The 17,004-nt window shown below is 31.1% G+C and overlaps 2 protein-coding genes across 2 annotated transcripts; both read left to right on the forward strand.

The window, feature by feature from the left end:
- The first annotated feature begins 2,765 nt into the window (after positions 1 to 2,765).
- LOC139484357 (SPRY domain-containing protein 3-like) lies at positions 2,766 to 10,684 on the forward strand. Its single transcript, XM_071268095.1, has 6 exons — positions 2,766 to 2,822; positions 3,230 to 3,399; positions 8,129 to 8,229; positions 9,166 to 9,253; positions 9,745 to 9,874; positions 10,622 to 10,684. The coding sequence occupies exons 1-6, from the start codon at positions 2,766 to 2,768 to the stop codon at positions 10,682 to 10,684; spliced, it is 609 nt and encodes a 202-aa protein (XP_071124196.1).
- A 716-nt stretch (positions 10,685 to 11,400) lies between these two features.
- On the forward strand, positions 11,401 to 15,406 carry LOC139486270 (uncharacterized). The gene is made up of 3 exons (XM_071271075.1): positions 11,401 to 11,547; positions 14,195 to 14,383; positions 15,244 to 15,406. Exons 1-3 carry the CDS (start codon positions 11,449 to 11,451, stop codon positions 15,268 to 15,270), a joined length of 315 nt encoding a protein of 104 aa, XP_071127176.1. The 5' UTR covers positions 11,401 to 11,448; the 3' UTR covers positions 15,271 to 15,406.
- The last annotated feature ends 1,598 nt before the right edge of the window (positions 15,407 to 17,004 follow it).

Below are 17,004 nucleotides of genomic sequence, written 5' to 3' on the forward strand. Positions count from 1 at the left end.
CAAGATGAAAAACTCACTCAACTGATTATGCCTATAAACTGAGCTTTTACAATAATTTTTTGATGGAAATATTCTTCATAAAGCACAAAGGTGTCAGTATTCACCTCAAAATCTAACAAAACCTTTGTATAGACTTATTAAGAAGGGATATAGTTACGATACTGTTGTCAGTCATTAAAGATAGCATATTTTGGCGTTAACATTGATTCACTTATAGGGTTTTTGCATCGGAACTAAACACATTTATTCAAAAACCAGTTGTTGGCATGACACGGGTTATGTTCTTCTTATATATGTAATGATGGTATGATACTAAACCGCTAACGGGAAGGATTGTGCCTGATGTTCATATGATAAAATCATAATCTTTCAGTCAGTTTAATTGAAGTCTGGAGCTGGCATGTCAGTTAACTGCTAGTAGTCTGTTGTTATTTATGTATTATTGTCATTTTGTTTATTTTCTTTGGTAACATCTTCTGACATCAGACTCGGACTTCTCTTGAACTGAATTTTAATTTGCGTATTGTTATGCGTTTACTTTTCTACATTGGCTAGAGGTATAGGGGGAGGGTTGAGATCTCACAAACATGTTTAACCCCGCCGCATTTTTGCGCCTGTCCCAAGTCAGGAACCTCTGGCCTTTGTTAGTCTTTTATTATTTTAATTTTAGTTTCTTGTGTACTATTTGGAAATTAGTATGGCGTTCATTATCACTGAACTAGTATATATTTGTTTAGGGGCCAACTGAAGGACGCCTCCGGGTGAGGGAATTTCTCTACATTGAAGACCTGTTGGTGACTTTCTGCTGTTGTTTTTTTCTATGGTCGGGTTGCTGTCTCTTTGGCATATTCCCCATTTTCATTCTCAATTTTATTTAAACCGAAGACCTAAATCACAAAACAGCCCTTTTTTTTGGTTCGGTTAGTTTTACAGTCAGTGGATAAAATAACTATTAAAAAATGGAAAATCAATATGTAGCGTACTATGAATAACATATCAATAAAGTATATGTACTTGTATAATTACAAGGGAGTAATATTACTGTTTTTTTTTAATTTGGAGTGATATTCGCATACAGTATATGTTTGCATTTTATCGTGTTCTGCTCAATATGCATTGTATTGTGTTCCTATAACATGTATAAGCCGACATTTTTCTTACCTTTTTTACCGAATAAGAATTTGTACTAACATGAGCAACACGACGGGTGCCACATCATAGAGAGACACACTATAAAATATCAATTGAAATGGCTTAACTCAATCAAAAGACGCATTAACACCAGTGAACAAATAATGAACGAATATATTTGATCTATGATACAATGTAAATACAAAATCAATAAAATGAGGGGTGAATTAATAAAGGCAACGGTAGTATACCGCTGTGAGATGTTAAAAAAATTAAAAATCCCAACAATAACCTTGATCAAAAAGCCACCATATACAATAATATAAACAGGTAAATGGTTTTGTGGTAAGGTATACAGTTTAAAAGGAGAATGGATTTAAAAAAAAATATTGTTGTTGTTCATAGTACGAAGAAGTGAAAATTTACATTAATACAAAAAAACTAGCAAAGCTTATATATTACACGAGATATAACAATGAATAAGTAAACATTAAATAACAAAAAAATATTACAAATAGTATCAACAGGTCAAGTTAAAAAGAAAGTACGATTTGAGAATACTGACAGCTAGCTTAAAGACAAAAATGATTAATAATAAATAATTATGCATCAGAGACTAAAATCAAGTAAAACACATCTGAGGGATTTAGTATGTTAATGTCATGGACATTCAAAGAAGACATACATTGTGCAATGCCAAAAATAAATGTATCGACAGGCAGCAGGATAGTTAGAAGTTTATCTCTTTATAGATTATAATGAACACGGGTGTGTCTTTATACATTTAGTTTTAAAGGAATACAAATTTAGATGTGTTATTTAATGTATTTATAAGCAATCAGATATTTGGATTTTACATTAATAAATATCTTATCTTATCTGATATCATCTGTATGCATACATGTATGGATAGGAGCCAGTTAGCTATAACATGCATTAGCGTCTTTACACACTTTTCAACTTCAAATGTTTGCGTGTTAGTCTTATTTTAAAATAGCTTTGTCATTGTTAATGATAGGAACGTAAATGATAAACACAATTACATATATTTCTAGATACCACAATCCGTGATGGAATTTCACAGACGTGACCTTTCTAAATTTGTTTGTGATGTCAAAAACTTTAGAAATGAAGATGAACGCCAAACAGCAGAGAAAATGTACATGTACCTTCTTGAGAAAGAAAAAGCATTGCAAACAATATTTGAAAATAAGGTAAGCAGTAACGACCAATTGCCATTGGGATGGGATGAGTTCAGGTGTCACCTTGTGCACTTAACACCATATATCTTCATTATTTGAAAGTGCATAAATTATACATTTCTGATTCAAATAGACATTTCACTTTTTACAAGCATGCAAGTTTTCATCACATGGGTAAATAAATACACCCAGTTCAGTGTTAAAGGACATTAATACATGTTATATAAAACAGAATTTGCAAATAATTTAACAAAAAACAGCTTGTGTGTATTTTTAAAGCAGTTATGTATTTCTGTCTAAAGGAAAAGTACGTCCACAAATCCAAATTTTGAGCAAATATAGAAAATTTGGACCTCATTTTACTCAAAAACTAGCACATGACGGTATATTTTTTATAACATATTTGATTTAACCAGGCAAAATATAGCCAAAATGTCATCAAAATTTAAATATGGGATCAAAACTGTATCGTATGCCCATAAGGAATGTGTAGGAACTATATCTATTTTGTTTTGTCGCACGTAACGAGTCCTGTAACTTCAATTTTATTTTAATTTTCTGAAAGCACTTTAAAATTAGAAAAAAAAAAAACATATTTCATCATTTAAATTTTATCTTATTTCTTTTTTTTTTTACATTAAATGGTTTATACTATGTCTAATCTATACTAAATCTGACAATTATGCACAAAATGTAGCACAAAAAAGGTTTATGACCCATCATTATTATTTTATTTTTAAAACATGCATGATAAAAACTAAAAATTTGGCCAAAACAATAACACTATTGTAACAGTGATTCCAAGCTTGCGAAATACTTTCACCCTGCGTTTTCGATGTATTCGAACTGCAGAACGTCAAAATTGAAATATAGTGTAGTTTGCTTTACTTTTGTAGCACATAATAGCTGTTGATATCAGATATCAAACAATGAAGAAGTTAGTGCGACTCCCAAACGGATTATACGAAGAACTATCATCATATAGAAGTCGTATATCGGAGGAAAACAATCTATATTCATGTTGCCTTCGAAGTGAGAACATTCACATTAATGGCGACAACTTAAGGTATGTACAAAACACACTACAAACTGCTTAGTCTGAAAAGACTTGATTTTACTTGAGAAGACTCAACATTATGTTTACAGTACTTAACTGTACTCGAATTTAGTCTCGACTTTACTTAATAAGTATGATTCAGTACTTGATAATCTTGGTATAGTCTGAAAATGTCTAGAAAAGTGCTCGATCAGTCTGGACCTGTCTCGACCAGTATTGACTCAGTATCCACCAGTCGCGACGTGTGTCGACATGTGTTGACCTGTCTTATCTCAGTCTTGAACATTTTAAATTTAGTCACGACTATCAAAACCTAACTCAATTATTTATTGATCTTACAAAATGCTAGGTTATTTGGTAGATTGGTTTATTGCTGTCAAATTTAAAGATTTAATTATTAATAGGCCAAAAAAGAATGAATTTTCATTTCAGACTGAATTTAGGTAGTCACCTTTAAATGTACTTATAACTATTCCAAATAAACTTAGATTTCATAAAACTTTACAGCTATCTCAATTGAATATTGATCTTACAGAATGGCAAGTTGTATGGTAGTTTGGTTTATTTCTTTCAAATTCTATGATTTAATTTAAAGAAAAAGAAATCTGGAATTTTCAGTTTAGACTAAATTCCGATCGACACCTTTTCAAATCGACTTGGACTTTCATAAAAATTTACAACTATTGTAATCATATATTAATCTTACAAAATACTAGGTTAATTAGTTATTTGGTTTATTGCTGGCAAACTTAAACATCTAATTTATAGGTATCTTTCTAAATTTAGTCAAAACTTAAAATTTTTGCTTTTTTAAACTATTAATTAAATCCTTAAATTCGACAGAAATACTCCAAACTACAAAACAACCTGGCATTACAAAACAAAAAACATGTATGTAAGAGCAGTGTATAAATGAGATTGCTGTAGAGTTTTATGAAAATCCAAGTTGATTAGAAAACGTTATATTAATAATTAAACATGACCATCTGAATCTGATCCAAACTGAAAATTCTAGCTTATATTTACCTATCAATTAAATCTTTAAGTTTGACATGAAATCATTAAACAACCTGGCATTCTGTAAGATCAATATATAATTGAGATAGCTGTAGAGTTTATGAAAATCCAATTTGATTGAAAAAAGTTATAAAAAATAATTCAAGGTGACTATCTGATTTAAATCCAAACTGAAAAGTTTACCTTTAAATTAAATCTTTTAACTTGACAGCAATGAACTAAACAACTAAATAACCTGGAATTTTGTAAGATCATTATGTAACTTAGTCAGATGGGCTGATTCAGACCAGTCAAGACTAAATGTAAAGGTCAAGATTGAGTATAGACAGGTCGAGACTGGTCTAAAATGAGTCAAGACTGGTCGAGACAGTTCGAGACTGGTGGGGACTGGTTGGGACTGGTCGAGCCTGTGTCGAGACCATTACAGACTATACCAAGATTATCAAGTCCTGAATCAGACTTATTAAGTAAAGTCAAGACCAAAGTCGAGTACAGTTAAATCAGTTAAGTACTGTCGAGATTATGTCGAATCTGTCAAGTAAAATACCTTACTGGTTGAGCCGAAACTACAGTCTTTCCAGAATCTGGGAGCAGTTTATAGTGAAATAAACTGTCAAGTTTATTGTTAAATGCTATACAATACAAAATCATACTAGTTTCGTGATCAATTCTCAATTAAAGCTGGATTCTATTTTGTTTAACTGGAGGTAAGACAGCTACCAATAATTAAATCCAAAGCGCTTTTTCCAACAGTTTAAGAAGCTGCTCCTTTCACAAAATGCTTATGGAGAAAGACAATGTTCCATACATTTAACATTGATACTTTTTTCTGTCAAAAACTTTGAAACATTAACAAGTAATTCATCAGATTTTTGAATATGGCTTTTCAAACTATGTGTAAAAAATTATGATTAGAACAGTTGGGTATAGCTGACAAAATTATTTAATGGCATACGCTTGATCAGACCCCTCTTCACAGTGCGAGTATTAACCTGGAATATTGTTCTTGATTTCTATTTCTAGAGCTCTAAAACATATTACCATCAAGACAAATAGTAAATGAAACATTAATAATGTATTTTCTGTTTAAATATTCACAATCACCTTTTTAACTCGCTATATGTACGTAGTCTGTGCTCACAAATAGATTGTTTACATAACGAAATATGGACACGTACTTTATTAAATATATTTCGGTACACTAGCATGATGATTTCTGAATACAAATGATGTGAAATGTACATGTTAATGCAGCGTAATATCAAAATGATATAATGCATTGTTTTGTGCTTTGAACGAGAACTTAATTTCAACCTCTTCATTGTTTTTGAAACGTAAATGCACTGACATATTACATTTAAAGCCACTCGATAAAACATTTACGCACTCGAAAAAAAACACGCACCGCTCTCGCAAATACTCGGACATATAAATATGAATTTACTCTCAAAAATTTTCTTTTCAATACAAACCAAGAACTTTTGTAAAAGGTCGGCATATCTAAGTATAATTATATAGATTCTATGAATGCATTTCCGTTGACATTTGCATTGATATGTGTCCAAAAACGGCTTACATCTATATTTCGGAATATAAATACATTGTAAGACTTACTATAACGTTTTTGGGATAAGATAATGTAGGGTTGATAATATCTTTTTATCCCAAATACTAATGTATAGTATATGGTCATGTACATTAGTTATAGCATGTTTTGAATGTCATACCAGACAGGAAGTTTGTTTGTTTATATTTTTAATTATATTCACTCGAAAAAAAACTTGGTCAAAGTCGAAATATTCCTATCAAATCACTCGAAAAACTCGATCCCAGTTGAACACTGGGGTGAAAATTTAAACTATAATATTTGATATGTGGACAAAACGCGCGTCTATCGTTTTCAATTATAATCCTGGTACCTTTGATAACTATATACTCTAGTGGATACTGAAACTTATAAATTTCCAAACACATAATTGAATTAAGATATAATTGCCGATGAACGATGGAACCAGGAACTCATTCAAAAAGACATATTAACAAAAACAAGTAAACATACACTGAACGGATTAATTTAATCAACAACTATTACCTTGGACAAAAAGGCGTTAAATAAAAATATTGTACACAGGTAAATACAAATATAATAATTTTGTTATCAGTGTTTTCCTTTTTTCACTAAGGGAAGGTGGGTGTTTTAAAAAAATCACTTGCAACCGGGTGGTTTTTTTTTAAATGTCCACCCGTTGTTTTTTTTTTTACTTTACTGTGGGTGCACGTGGGGGTCACAAAAAGAAGATTAGTATAATATTCACATTTAATGGAGCTGAAAAAAACATAAATAGTCATATTAATTGTCAAATATTCTTTGATTTGATTTTTTTCAACAATTTATCTCTTTTCTCTCTTCTTTTATTTACAGTTCTATGTCCTGTTTCTTGCTTTTGTGCCTTATTTTTGGCCCATAGAACAGTAGTATCCTTCCTCTGTGACTATTAGCCATTTGAAGTCTTGCTCATATTTGTTTTCACTTGCGTGTCTTTTCCGTTTTTTGGTTGAATTTTGTTCAATTTCCACAACTTCAACATTACTATCAGTTTTATTTAACTTATTTGGTCTAGCATTTTCTTTATCATCATCGTCATCTGCCTTTTTTGTACCCCGATTGATAAATGAAAACATTGAAATTTGACGATTGGACGCCATCTTTGTCAATGAAAACAAATCAGCGAGGCACAATTAGTATTCAAATTTTAACGGTACGGAACCGAAAAAAATCCGAAATTTGAAAAAAGAGCCGACCACCTCCTAAAATCGAAAGGCGGTCGGCTTACAAAAGAAGGTGGTCGGCACACCCGGCTTAAATGCCGAATGGAAAACACTGGTTATGAGTACGGAGATATTTTATACAAAATAAATAAATATGTTGCTTATAGTTATAGTGTTCATTATGATGCACAATTTAAAAATTATATGCCAAAGTATGGTTTTGACACCAATTAAATGGTTTACTGCACAGGAAAATGTTTAGGTATGAAATCAAAACATTCTCAGGCTTAAGATGTTGGTTAAGGTATTTTTATATAAAGTTGTAGTCGGATCAGTTTGAAACTTAGCTTATTTCAATGTTTGTTGCAAATCTCAAGTTTTTACATTATATGGCAAATACGGTAAATGTATCCCAATTTCACGATTCACTGAACGAGAAGCATTCTAGGTTGAGCGGGCATGATGGTCTATGAGTTACAATCCAACAGACATAATCTTGAAAGAGTGTATTTCACAAAAGATAATAACAAAATACAGCTACTAGTGCAACATTGTCATTTTCCCTGTTTTCCAATATTTTTTTTAATTAACGTAGTAACCATCTAGCTACAGTCTATGGTTAAACTTTAAAACTTCAATAACTTTGTAACAATGTCAATGAAATATTCTAAAACTTTAATAGAGGCTACTAACAAATTAAGAGATAGTAAGCACCCTGAGCAACATTTTCCTTTTTTTTTCCTTTTTATGTTATGTTCTGATAAATGATCCAAGGTTTTTGACAACCATTAATTTTACACTCTCACACTTACAACAGCAGTCGCAAACAAGGAATATTAAAGTTTATATGCTCTGAGTTTGTGTTAACAGTGATATCTGTTCAATAATTATAGGATTACTGAAATTACGTACTCCTCATGTTTAATGGGTTAAAATTCCGTTATAATTCCAGTGCAATCAGCAATAACCAAGTAGGATTGTATATCGCAAATTGTAAACTCAAATCGTACTTTGAAGTGGAAATTGTAGCCTTGGTTAAGAACAGTCAAATTGGTACGTAATCATACAAGCATTCAATTATAATATTAGCCTTCAAACAATATATACAGGAAATCATAGTCAAACATCTGAATGACTTGTATGTAGCGATTGTGAGTCAGCGGTAAATTAGTCCTTTCGTCCGTCGTTTATTAATATTATTGCAGATGAATGATGGAACCAGGAAGTAAGCATTTTTTATTTTTTTTTATATTGTATCATATATTTTTGTATCAAAGTATGTAATCAACTAACACTACTTATAAAGTAAAACTCATCTTTAAGACAACTTGTTCTTTAAGATATCAATATATCTTGTGTGTAAAAGCTGTATCAACAAGGACATTGTAACTGCTTTAGACCAATAAATCAATTATCATATGAAATAAAAATTAGTGTCAATGAGACAGTTCTCTATCCAAGTCACAATTTGACAAAGTAAACAATGATATATGTGTTTTATCATTTGATTTGGCATTTTATTCGGGAATTTCCGTTATGAATTTTCCTCGGAGTTCAGTATTTTTGTAATTTTATTTTTTATAAGCCAAAGTACGGCATGTAACACGGAGCTTCAAAGGGCCCTAAAATGACTAATGTAAAACACTTAAAATAAAAAAAGCCATTTATAAAACGAAAACCACTTAAGAACCAGATCAGAAACGACAACCCTGAAACAGGTTCCTGACAGGTCATGTGCAAACAAATGCAGCAAAGTTAAACCGTGTTTTAATAGGCACCAACCATCACCCTAACCTGTAATAGTAGTTCTATACTACAACATAGAAAGACAAACTATCACTATAAAATATGAAATGGTTTAACTCAATCAAAAAGATATATCAACCGAAACAAGTAAACATACACTGAACGAATAAGTTTGATTTAAACAAAATGACAGGAAAAGACTGACTTAAATTGCATGTTTAATTTTATATATTTTCATTTTAGGTGTAGGTTTAGTTCACGACAAATATTTTTTGCACGACCACCCAGGATGGCGATTGGGTTCGATAGGTTTTCATGCTGACGATGGGAGGTATTGTTCCTTATTTAAAATGAAATTCATAGATCAAATATTAAATAATATAGTAAATTCCAATAATGAGGGATACTTGTCTTCTAAAAATGAGGGGATAATTGTCTTAAGTATACCTAATCAGAAAGTCACGTTCAGAAATATGTGCATAATTATATAGTTAATCTGATTGAACAAGACAAATAAATGTATAACTTTTAATTTCAACAATGATAACCTTAAATCGGGTAGTTCAACGGTTATTAAAGACAATACAGCTTTTTCTAGGTAGACTGCTCTTCTCGCCAGTAACGGTTGAAAAAGATATTATATATGTCGTGTTGGTCTTATTGTGTAGTCCCATTGAACTAACACGTCATGTTTTCCTTTCCTTGTTTTCTTAATATTTTTGGATACTTGAAAAACACATTGTATTATACAATTTTAATATACTTTATATCTTCCGACAATATGGATCAACAATTATTTCATTTAATATTCTTTTATTTAAGAATTTATATCGAGGACGGTCGTGGTTTTCCATATGGACCTGTGTGGAATGTTGGAGACATAATTGGATGTGGGGCTACTTTAAAAAGTCCTTATAGAGTAGATATTTTCTTCACGTATAATGGAAAGAAGGTAATAGTATATATAGTTGATTTTTTTGTAAAAGTCTTTGTTTATTTATATTAACATTATACATTGGACTTTAAACGCAGTCCTTTAATTAAAGATTTAATACGATAGATACTCATTCTTGTTGCTCGATGGTGAACCGATAAAGTGGAAAACGTTATCATATTGATTTCATGATTTCGTTAGTTTGACTTTTATGTTGATAAAGCCGTACAGTGCCCATCACTCGTTTCAATTAAAATTCAATAGAATCTTCCCGAAAGTAAGTCTTTATGTATTTATGCATTTTCCAACTGGTATCGGAATAAATTGTTAATGTCATGCTATTATTCCTCGTTTACACGTACATTTAATTCGAATAGAATTCGAATCGCATGCTAATCGAATTTGCTCATCGCGTGGACGGACAAATTAAAAGAATATCATCATTATTTCTTGATTCTTTAAATCAAAAACGTAACACTAATAATTCATGTCCGTCAAAATATCATAGGCGAACACCAAGCTGCATAACCGTAGCTCTTTATGATATCTTTAAAACAATTTGCGGACCATTGTCAAAAATTATCATAAGGAACCAAGAGCTCAGGTTCCGCAGCTAGCGAAAACCATAACCGTCGTTACGATCTGTTTAACAAAGGTTCGTTATAAATAACAGGACAAACATTTTTCTTGGAAAAAATAGGAAAAGCATAGCCCTTTTATTGAATGAGAAGAATTAAAAAATGATTTCGATAAATGTCATATCAGATCAAGAGAGCAAGTTTAGAGATGTTATTGGCCCTCAAATGGTTGTTTTGTTTTAAATTATAATAAATCAACTCATAATGCGAATTAAAAATTTATGTCGTTCGGACATTAAAGCTGATTTGACGGGCATTGTAATTCGTATTAAAATTAACGTTTCGAATACGAATTTAACTATTTCGAATTCTAATTACGTGTGAACGCAGCATTATACCCATTTTACCATGAGCAAAATTTATTTTACTAACGGTCGGTATAAATATTATTCGTTTATAAGACGATAACATTAAAACTAACCAGAAATTTAGAAATCTATAAATGATGTTCAAAATCAAACGTTACATGTAATTTTATATCCATCTTAATACATTTATTTTTTCATGTTTGTCTTTATATCTAAATGAAATGATAAAAGATATAAGGTTTCCGTTTTTCTTCTTTGTCATCATCTCATTTAGGTTTAAGTTTTGTTGGATACGTCTTATATGCTATACGAAGTACAAGTTTGTAGTTTGTTGACAATAAGTGATGAACCAAAGCAACATTACTGTTATTGTCAACATATTGGATCAAACTTTGTGAAGCATCATTCTAGTCTTTGTCATTAGTACTACATTTTTGTACTACATATACATTGGAAAAATCATAATTTCAAACTCGAACTATAGACTATTGTCTACATGTACTAGCAGATATACCTTTAACATAAAGGTACAAACAGACCAAACCACAATCGTAACGTTTATCATCTTATTATCATTTTGTTTCCTTTATAGCTTGGTACAACTGTGTTGAAATACCCCGAAACAGGTTTATTTCCTGCCATCGGAATGAAAAGTTCAGGTACCACAGTTAAATTACACTTATTTCCACAATCAAACGAGATAGTCACAATAGCAGCAGACGATACTGAACACATTACACATCAGGTTTGTTTTACAATAAAAAAAGATTAACATATATATTGTTAGTATAAAGACAGCATACACTATATAGACAGGAATCCTTCAAGGGGCACTAGCTGTCAAATTCATGTTCATCAATTTGACTGCAATTCTTATATTTCATTTTAACAATGTGAAACATGTATCCATATTATAAAAAAGTCGAAAATAACATGCGTATTTTAGTCTAGACGCCATCTAATTAACAATGGAGTTGACCACCGGAGACCTCCAATAGTCATATAAGCGATATAAACTTAAATACGAATAGAAACTCGTGCATTTTGATTTTTTTTATATCTGTTTAATTTCATATCATAGATTAAAAATATATGTTAACCATTGTTTTTATCTGTATAAGAATGAGATACTATGGATCGAATACGGCACTTAAATGATTTATCTATTTTCAATTTCAATGTTGACATTTTTTCCATACAATAAGCTCAACACGCACAGTGAATGCATTATACATCTCTAGCGAAAGGGTTATTTGAAGTTCACATGCATTCTTGTACAAGGAATGTTTATTATTGACGATCGGTTTCATCCGTCTCTAACTTTGTTATATCTAAGTAGCTATATCCATTTTCATCTTGTTATCAAAAAGGGTCAGGTCAGTTCACGAATAATGATTAATACTAGTCCTTTTGGGTGTGCTCGTGTACACGGAAAATATGTAACACTCCCAAACGTGTCCTTCCCCCAAACGTGTCCGGTTCCCCCAAACGTGTCTATTTTCCCCAAATATGTCCTTAGTATTCAATATCCCAAAACGTGTCCGATAATTGTTATTCGCTAAAACGTGTCCACTATTACACACCAGAACGTCTGACGTCTTTTAGCGTGAATAAACTCATTTCCCGAATGAAATAACGTTTACGGCTATTCTATGATTGGGGACACAGTTGATGAAGTGGTCATTGAATAGTATTGGTTTGTTCAATGCCGGTTATTAATGATTATCATAATTGTAAATTCAATCTGTAACATATGAATTAACTTTTGACTGTATTTGCTCATTGGCCAGTTGCAAGCATTTATGCTCATTTTGAGCGAACATACACATACTTCTTGTACAGTTGAATTAATCGTTTACTATGTTAATTTTTTTGTACTAATAAACTCCGATGATGCTTTTATATTATTCCGAATATTGCATGGCGGGCTCTCAGCAGAATTTACTTCCTTTTTTCAACTCTCATTGTGGTATTGTAAAACCTCTTGAAATCATAAACTGGTTGTCAGTTTTTTCTAATAAATTTTAGGTTTCGAGCATCACTAAAGACACACGAACAAGAGACATAACTTCAAGTGTCAAATATTTCATGCATTATTTCAACGATATTATTTTAGCAAAAATACATTTGTCCTTTTGGGGCCTTTTATAACTGTTTATGCGATATGGGCTTTACTCAATGTTGAAGGCCCTACGGTGACCTATAGATGTTAATTTCTGTGTCATGTGGTCTCTTGTGGAGAGTTGTCTCATTAGCAATTGCACCACATCTTCTTTTTTTATACTGTAGATAGGTTCTATTATCATACCAGGAATTGAGGATTGGACCTAAATGTTTACGGCTATTCGGGATTAACACATTAACAATAGTTTAGATTTTAATTTAAAAAAACCAAGAGCGAGTAAAAACGATTTTTTGATGACTTTGGTTAGAATTGCGCAGTGAATGGGAAATTCTCCCTACATGAGGTTTCTGATTTTATTTCTCCAATTTAACTGAGCATAGCTGCTTACATCCAACATAGCTTAACGAACCCACTTTTACCAAGGTTATTCTGCCGGTTAAGAAAAAAAGACCTAAAGTTATTTTCTATATTTTTTAATAAAATAGCAAAATGAGTATACCTTAACATGTTTAATAAAAAAGCAATAACCAAATAGCCTACGTATATATAATATTGACACGAATGATATTTCCAGTAAAAAAAATAATTATGGACACATTAGGGGGATTGGACACGTTTGGATGTTTATTAAAACTGGACACATTTGGACGTTTATACAAATGATATGCTTTTGCGCTGTTTAACAACTTAGACATGTTTTGCAGTTCAGTAACGTCATGCGGACATGTTGGGGGGGGGGGGGGGGGATCGGACACTTTTTGGGGGAAGGACACGTTTCTGAGTGTTACAAATACATTGAAGGTCCACAGATATCTCCAATCAATAAACGAAAAATAAAAATGTAATATATGTTTGTTAACTCCCCATATGCATAACAATGTTTTGCAATTACCTTTCAATGGTAGGTACATTTCTTCATCATTGATGGACAAATTGTATAAACATTTTGAAGGGCATTTGATGTCGATCTTAAATCAATAAAATATATACGGAATACATTTGTACTGTCTTTTAGATTAAAAGTATTTCCCCTTAGCACGTGATAAAACAAACGGTAGATAATTTGATCTAAATAAAGGCAACAGTAATATACCAGTGTTCGAAATTCCTAAATCGATTGAGAAAAACACGACCTTATATTCAATTAACTACGTTTGTTTAAATACTGTTGTATCTATCATCTCATTAGAGATATTGAAGGTTGGAAAAAAAGCTTTAGCAATATTATCTTAAAGATATTAATCTCAAATACAATTTTATGTTTAAGATGGAGGCATCAAAGAACGAGGAATTTGAAGGAAGTCTGTTCATGGAAACACGTAAACAGAATATTCTAACGTCTGCAATAAAGAATAAAATGCAGATACACCAACCTGCAACCGTTGCTGGATGGGAATATTATAATTTAAAGAGATCGTATGACACACTGCTGTCATTAAAAACAGATAAACGAGAGGTGATGTTTTATTTATCTTATGTCTTCATTTGTATGATACCGTACCTACCGTAACAAATGTCACATTAACTCGTATATTGTTTACTTCCTAACACCGAAATCGATTTCGTTAGCTTTGTAAAATGCTCTTCAACCATTCATCCAAACCTCAAACGTTCGTCTTTAGTAATTTTTATGGTAACTTGTTTTTGTTTGATTTCATGTTAGTCTATGTAAAATTGATGTTTTCTTAACACAACATTATACTTGTAGAAAAATCAGTTGGTTTATATGTTAACAACAGCAGTAAATTAAAATAGCAAAACCTTAATCAAAGACATATACCATATGTCTATAAACGCATCATAGATACCAGAATTCAAATTTTGATTGCACCAGACGCTAGTTATGTCTACAAAAGACTCATCAGTGACGATCGAATCAAAAACGTTAACATGGCAAAATAAAGCACGAAGTAGAAGAGCATTGAGGACCCGAAATTATTTTCATCGTTTGCAGTTACTACTGATTAGATTTATTCAATAAGATAACTGTACTGTAATAAATCGCTAGCTCTCCAATTTTTTGTGTGTTTTTTTAATTGGTTGTTGTATGCAAATAATGGAAAGACCAGGAAAAGTTGACATTAATGAAAAAAACAAACCCTTCCATACTTTGGGATGAACTTAAATGCTAAAAGAGGTTTTAAGAATAGCCGTTGTAGAAAGTAATGATTTTGTTTTATCTTATATATAAAATGACATGATAGAACAATGCAAGATATAATTGTGAATTTCTATTATTCTGAATTTCAAAATTTACGATGGTTATTAGGTTGCTTGCTATTCATTGCCACTTAATATGTGTACATCAAATTACAGGAAAGTGAACAGCTTTTCGAGATTTAAAACCTTTGAAAAAAGAATGACGAATACTTACCACTTTTCATCTATCATATGAGGAATAATTTTATGGACAAAGACGGAATTTATAAATGTTGAATTCGATTGACTATTTTGTTTATCATATCCAGTACTTATATTGATTGACTGCCATGATTTATAACATTTACTTTTGTGAAATACTTTTTCCTTTCACAATGTTTTAGTTTCACATTTCACTATCGTTTGATATATTGCATCACCAGTTTTTAAATTATTATTAGTTTTTTTTGCTTAAACATGTTAAATGCTATAGATATCTACTTAAATATTTTAACTACCACTATACATAAATCAGAGGAAACCATCTGCCATCAGGTCGGTGATTCGCCTGTTGCATGATTGATATTATAAACTATGACTACAGAATATCAATCAAAAAATTGCTTGTTTGTTATAAAAGTAGGTTTGCAAAATTTTGTTTTAGTAATTGCTAATAATGCAATACAAATCTGGTTACAATCATCTCGACGGATAGTTAGCGAATTATTTCTTATGTTATCATATTAGGGCCTTGTTCCTCTATAAACAGTATTTGTTTTGTACGTACGTGATAGTCACCTCGGTATGGTGTTATAAAGTTGCTTACATCTACATCATGTAGTCTCTTTGTGATATTTATCTCATTGGCAATATAATCCAAAATAATCATATCGTAAAATCGTTTTGTACCGAATACACTTCTGATCAATGTCTCCTAATTATCTTTTGAAAAAAGACTTCGATGATAAAAATGTTAGCAAGTTTTTAAACTTTTTGCTTTTTATTCAAGAAAACCTAGATGCATGATTATTAAGGAAACTAATAATAAATGTTTTGATCTTTGAAAATTATCAGAACAGTACAATTATGTTAAAATGTTATTATATACATTCTAAAATGACGTATCTGATTTACTATTGTACTGTCATTGATGAAAATGTTAAGCACACAAAGGTTAGTTATTTTCAAACAAAGAATTTATATTTCTGTACTTAATATGTATTTTTATTACTTTTTATGTACTCATATGTTTATGGCTCTAGTGTGACTGTGGTTTAAGATCATACAACTATGTGAACATGTATTTCATTATCATTTGCACCTTTCAATTTTGTAGATTTCTGTAGTCATTAGTACTTTGCTAAGCATGGGACATATGAATATGAATAAAACTATCTTATCTCATCTTGTTTCTTATCACTTTTTCTTTTAATATGATTTACATATGATTCTTTCCAGTTCCATTGTTAGTATAATATATTAAAGGGAGCAACATGTTTTATTCCGGCTATAGATATGAAAGTGGCGTAGGCATCGGCTACTGAATGTAGTTAATTTGAAACAAACAATTAAATATATGTATGCTATTGATGTAAATCTTAATTGTCTGGCAGTTTTCAAAAGAATCATGATACAATACCTACGTCATACAGTCATTCTTTAACAGACTCATAACGTATAGGTATATCTATGTTTAGCTGATTCTTACAGTACATGTAGCACATAAAAGTAAGCATCTTCAGTTATTTCGTTGCTATGAAATGAAAGGGCCATAAATTGAATCATTTGTCATCTTTGTCGACGACTTGAATTTATCAAAGTTTTTTTTTTATAGACATGAAAGGTAAGCGGTAAAATAAACACCTTTCATTTACATTTGATATTCGAGCCGTCAAGTTTAAAAGCTATGGAAAAATGCATAACAGCTATGCTCAAAAG

This window comes from Mytilus edulis, chromosome 8 (genome assembly GCF_963676685.1).
Source record: "Mytilus edulis chromosome 8, xbMytEdul2.2, whole genome shotgun sequence".
NCBI classification, from domain to species: Eukaryota; Metazoa; Mollusca; class Bivalvia; order Mytilida; family Mytilidae; genus Mytilus; species Mytilus edulis.

Bases quoted from the DNA above. Each gene is read 5' to 3' on its own strand.
- LOC139484357 (XM_071268095.1), top strand. From the start codon at position 2,766: ATGTCATCAAAATTTAAATATGGGATCAAAACTGTATCGTATGCCCAT. The intron at 9,254-9,744 runs GTATTGTTCCTT...CTTTTATTTAAG, and splicing joins TTTCATGCTGACGATGGGAG to AATTTATATCGAGGACGGTC. The intron at 9,875-10,621 runs GTAATAGTATAT...ATGTCATATCAG, and splicing joins TCACGTATAATGGAAAGAAG to ATCAAGAGAGCAAGTTTAGA.
- LOC139486270 (XM_071271075.1), top strand. From the start codon at position 11,449: ATGAAAAGTTCAGGTACCACAGTTAAATTACACTTATTTCCACAATCA. The intron at 11,548-14,194 runs GTTTGTTTTACA...TTTATGTTTAAG, and splicing joins CTGAACACATTACACATCAG to ATGGAGGCATCAAAGAACGA. The intron at 14,384-15,243 runs GTGATGTTTTAT...ATCAAATTACAG, and splicing joins TAAAAACAGATAAACGAGAG to GAAAGTGAACAGCTTTTCGA.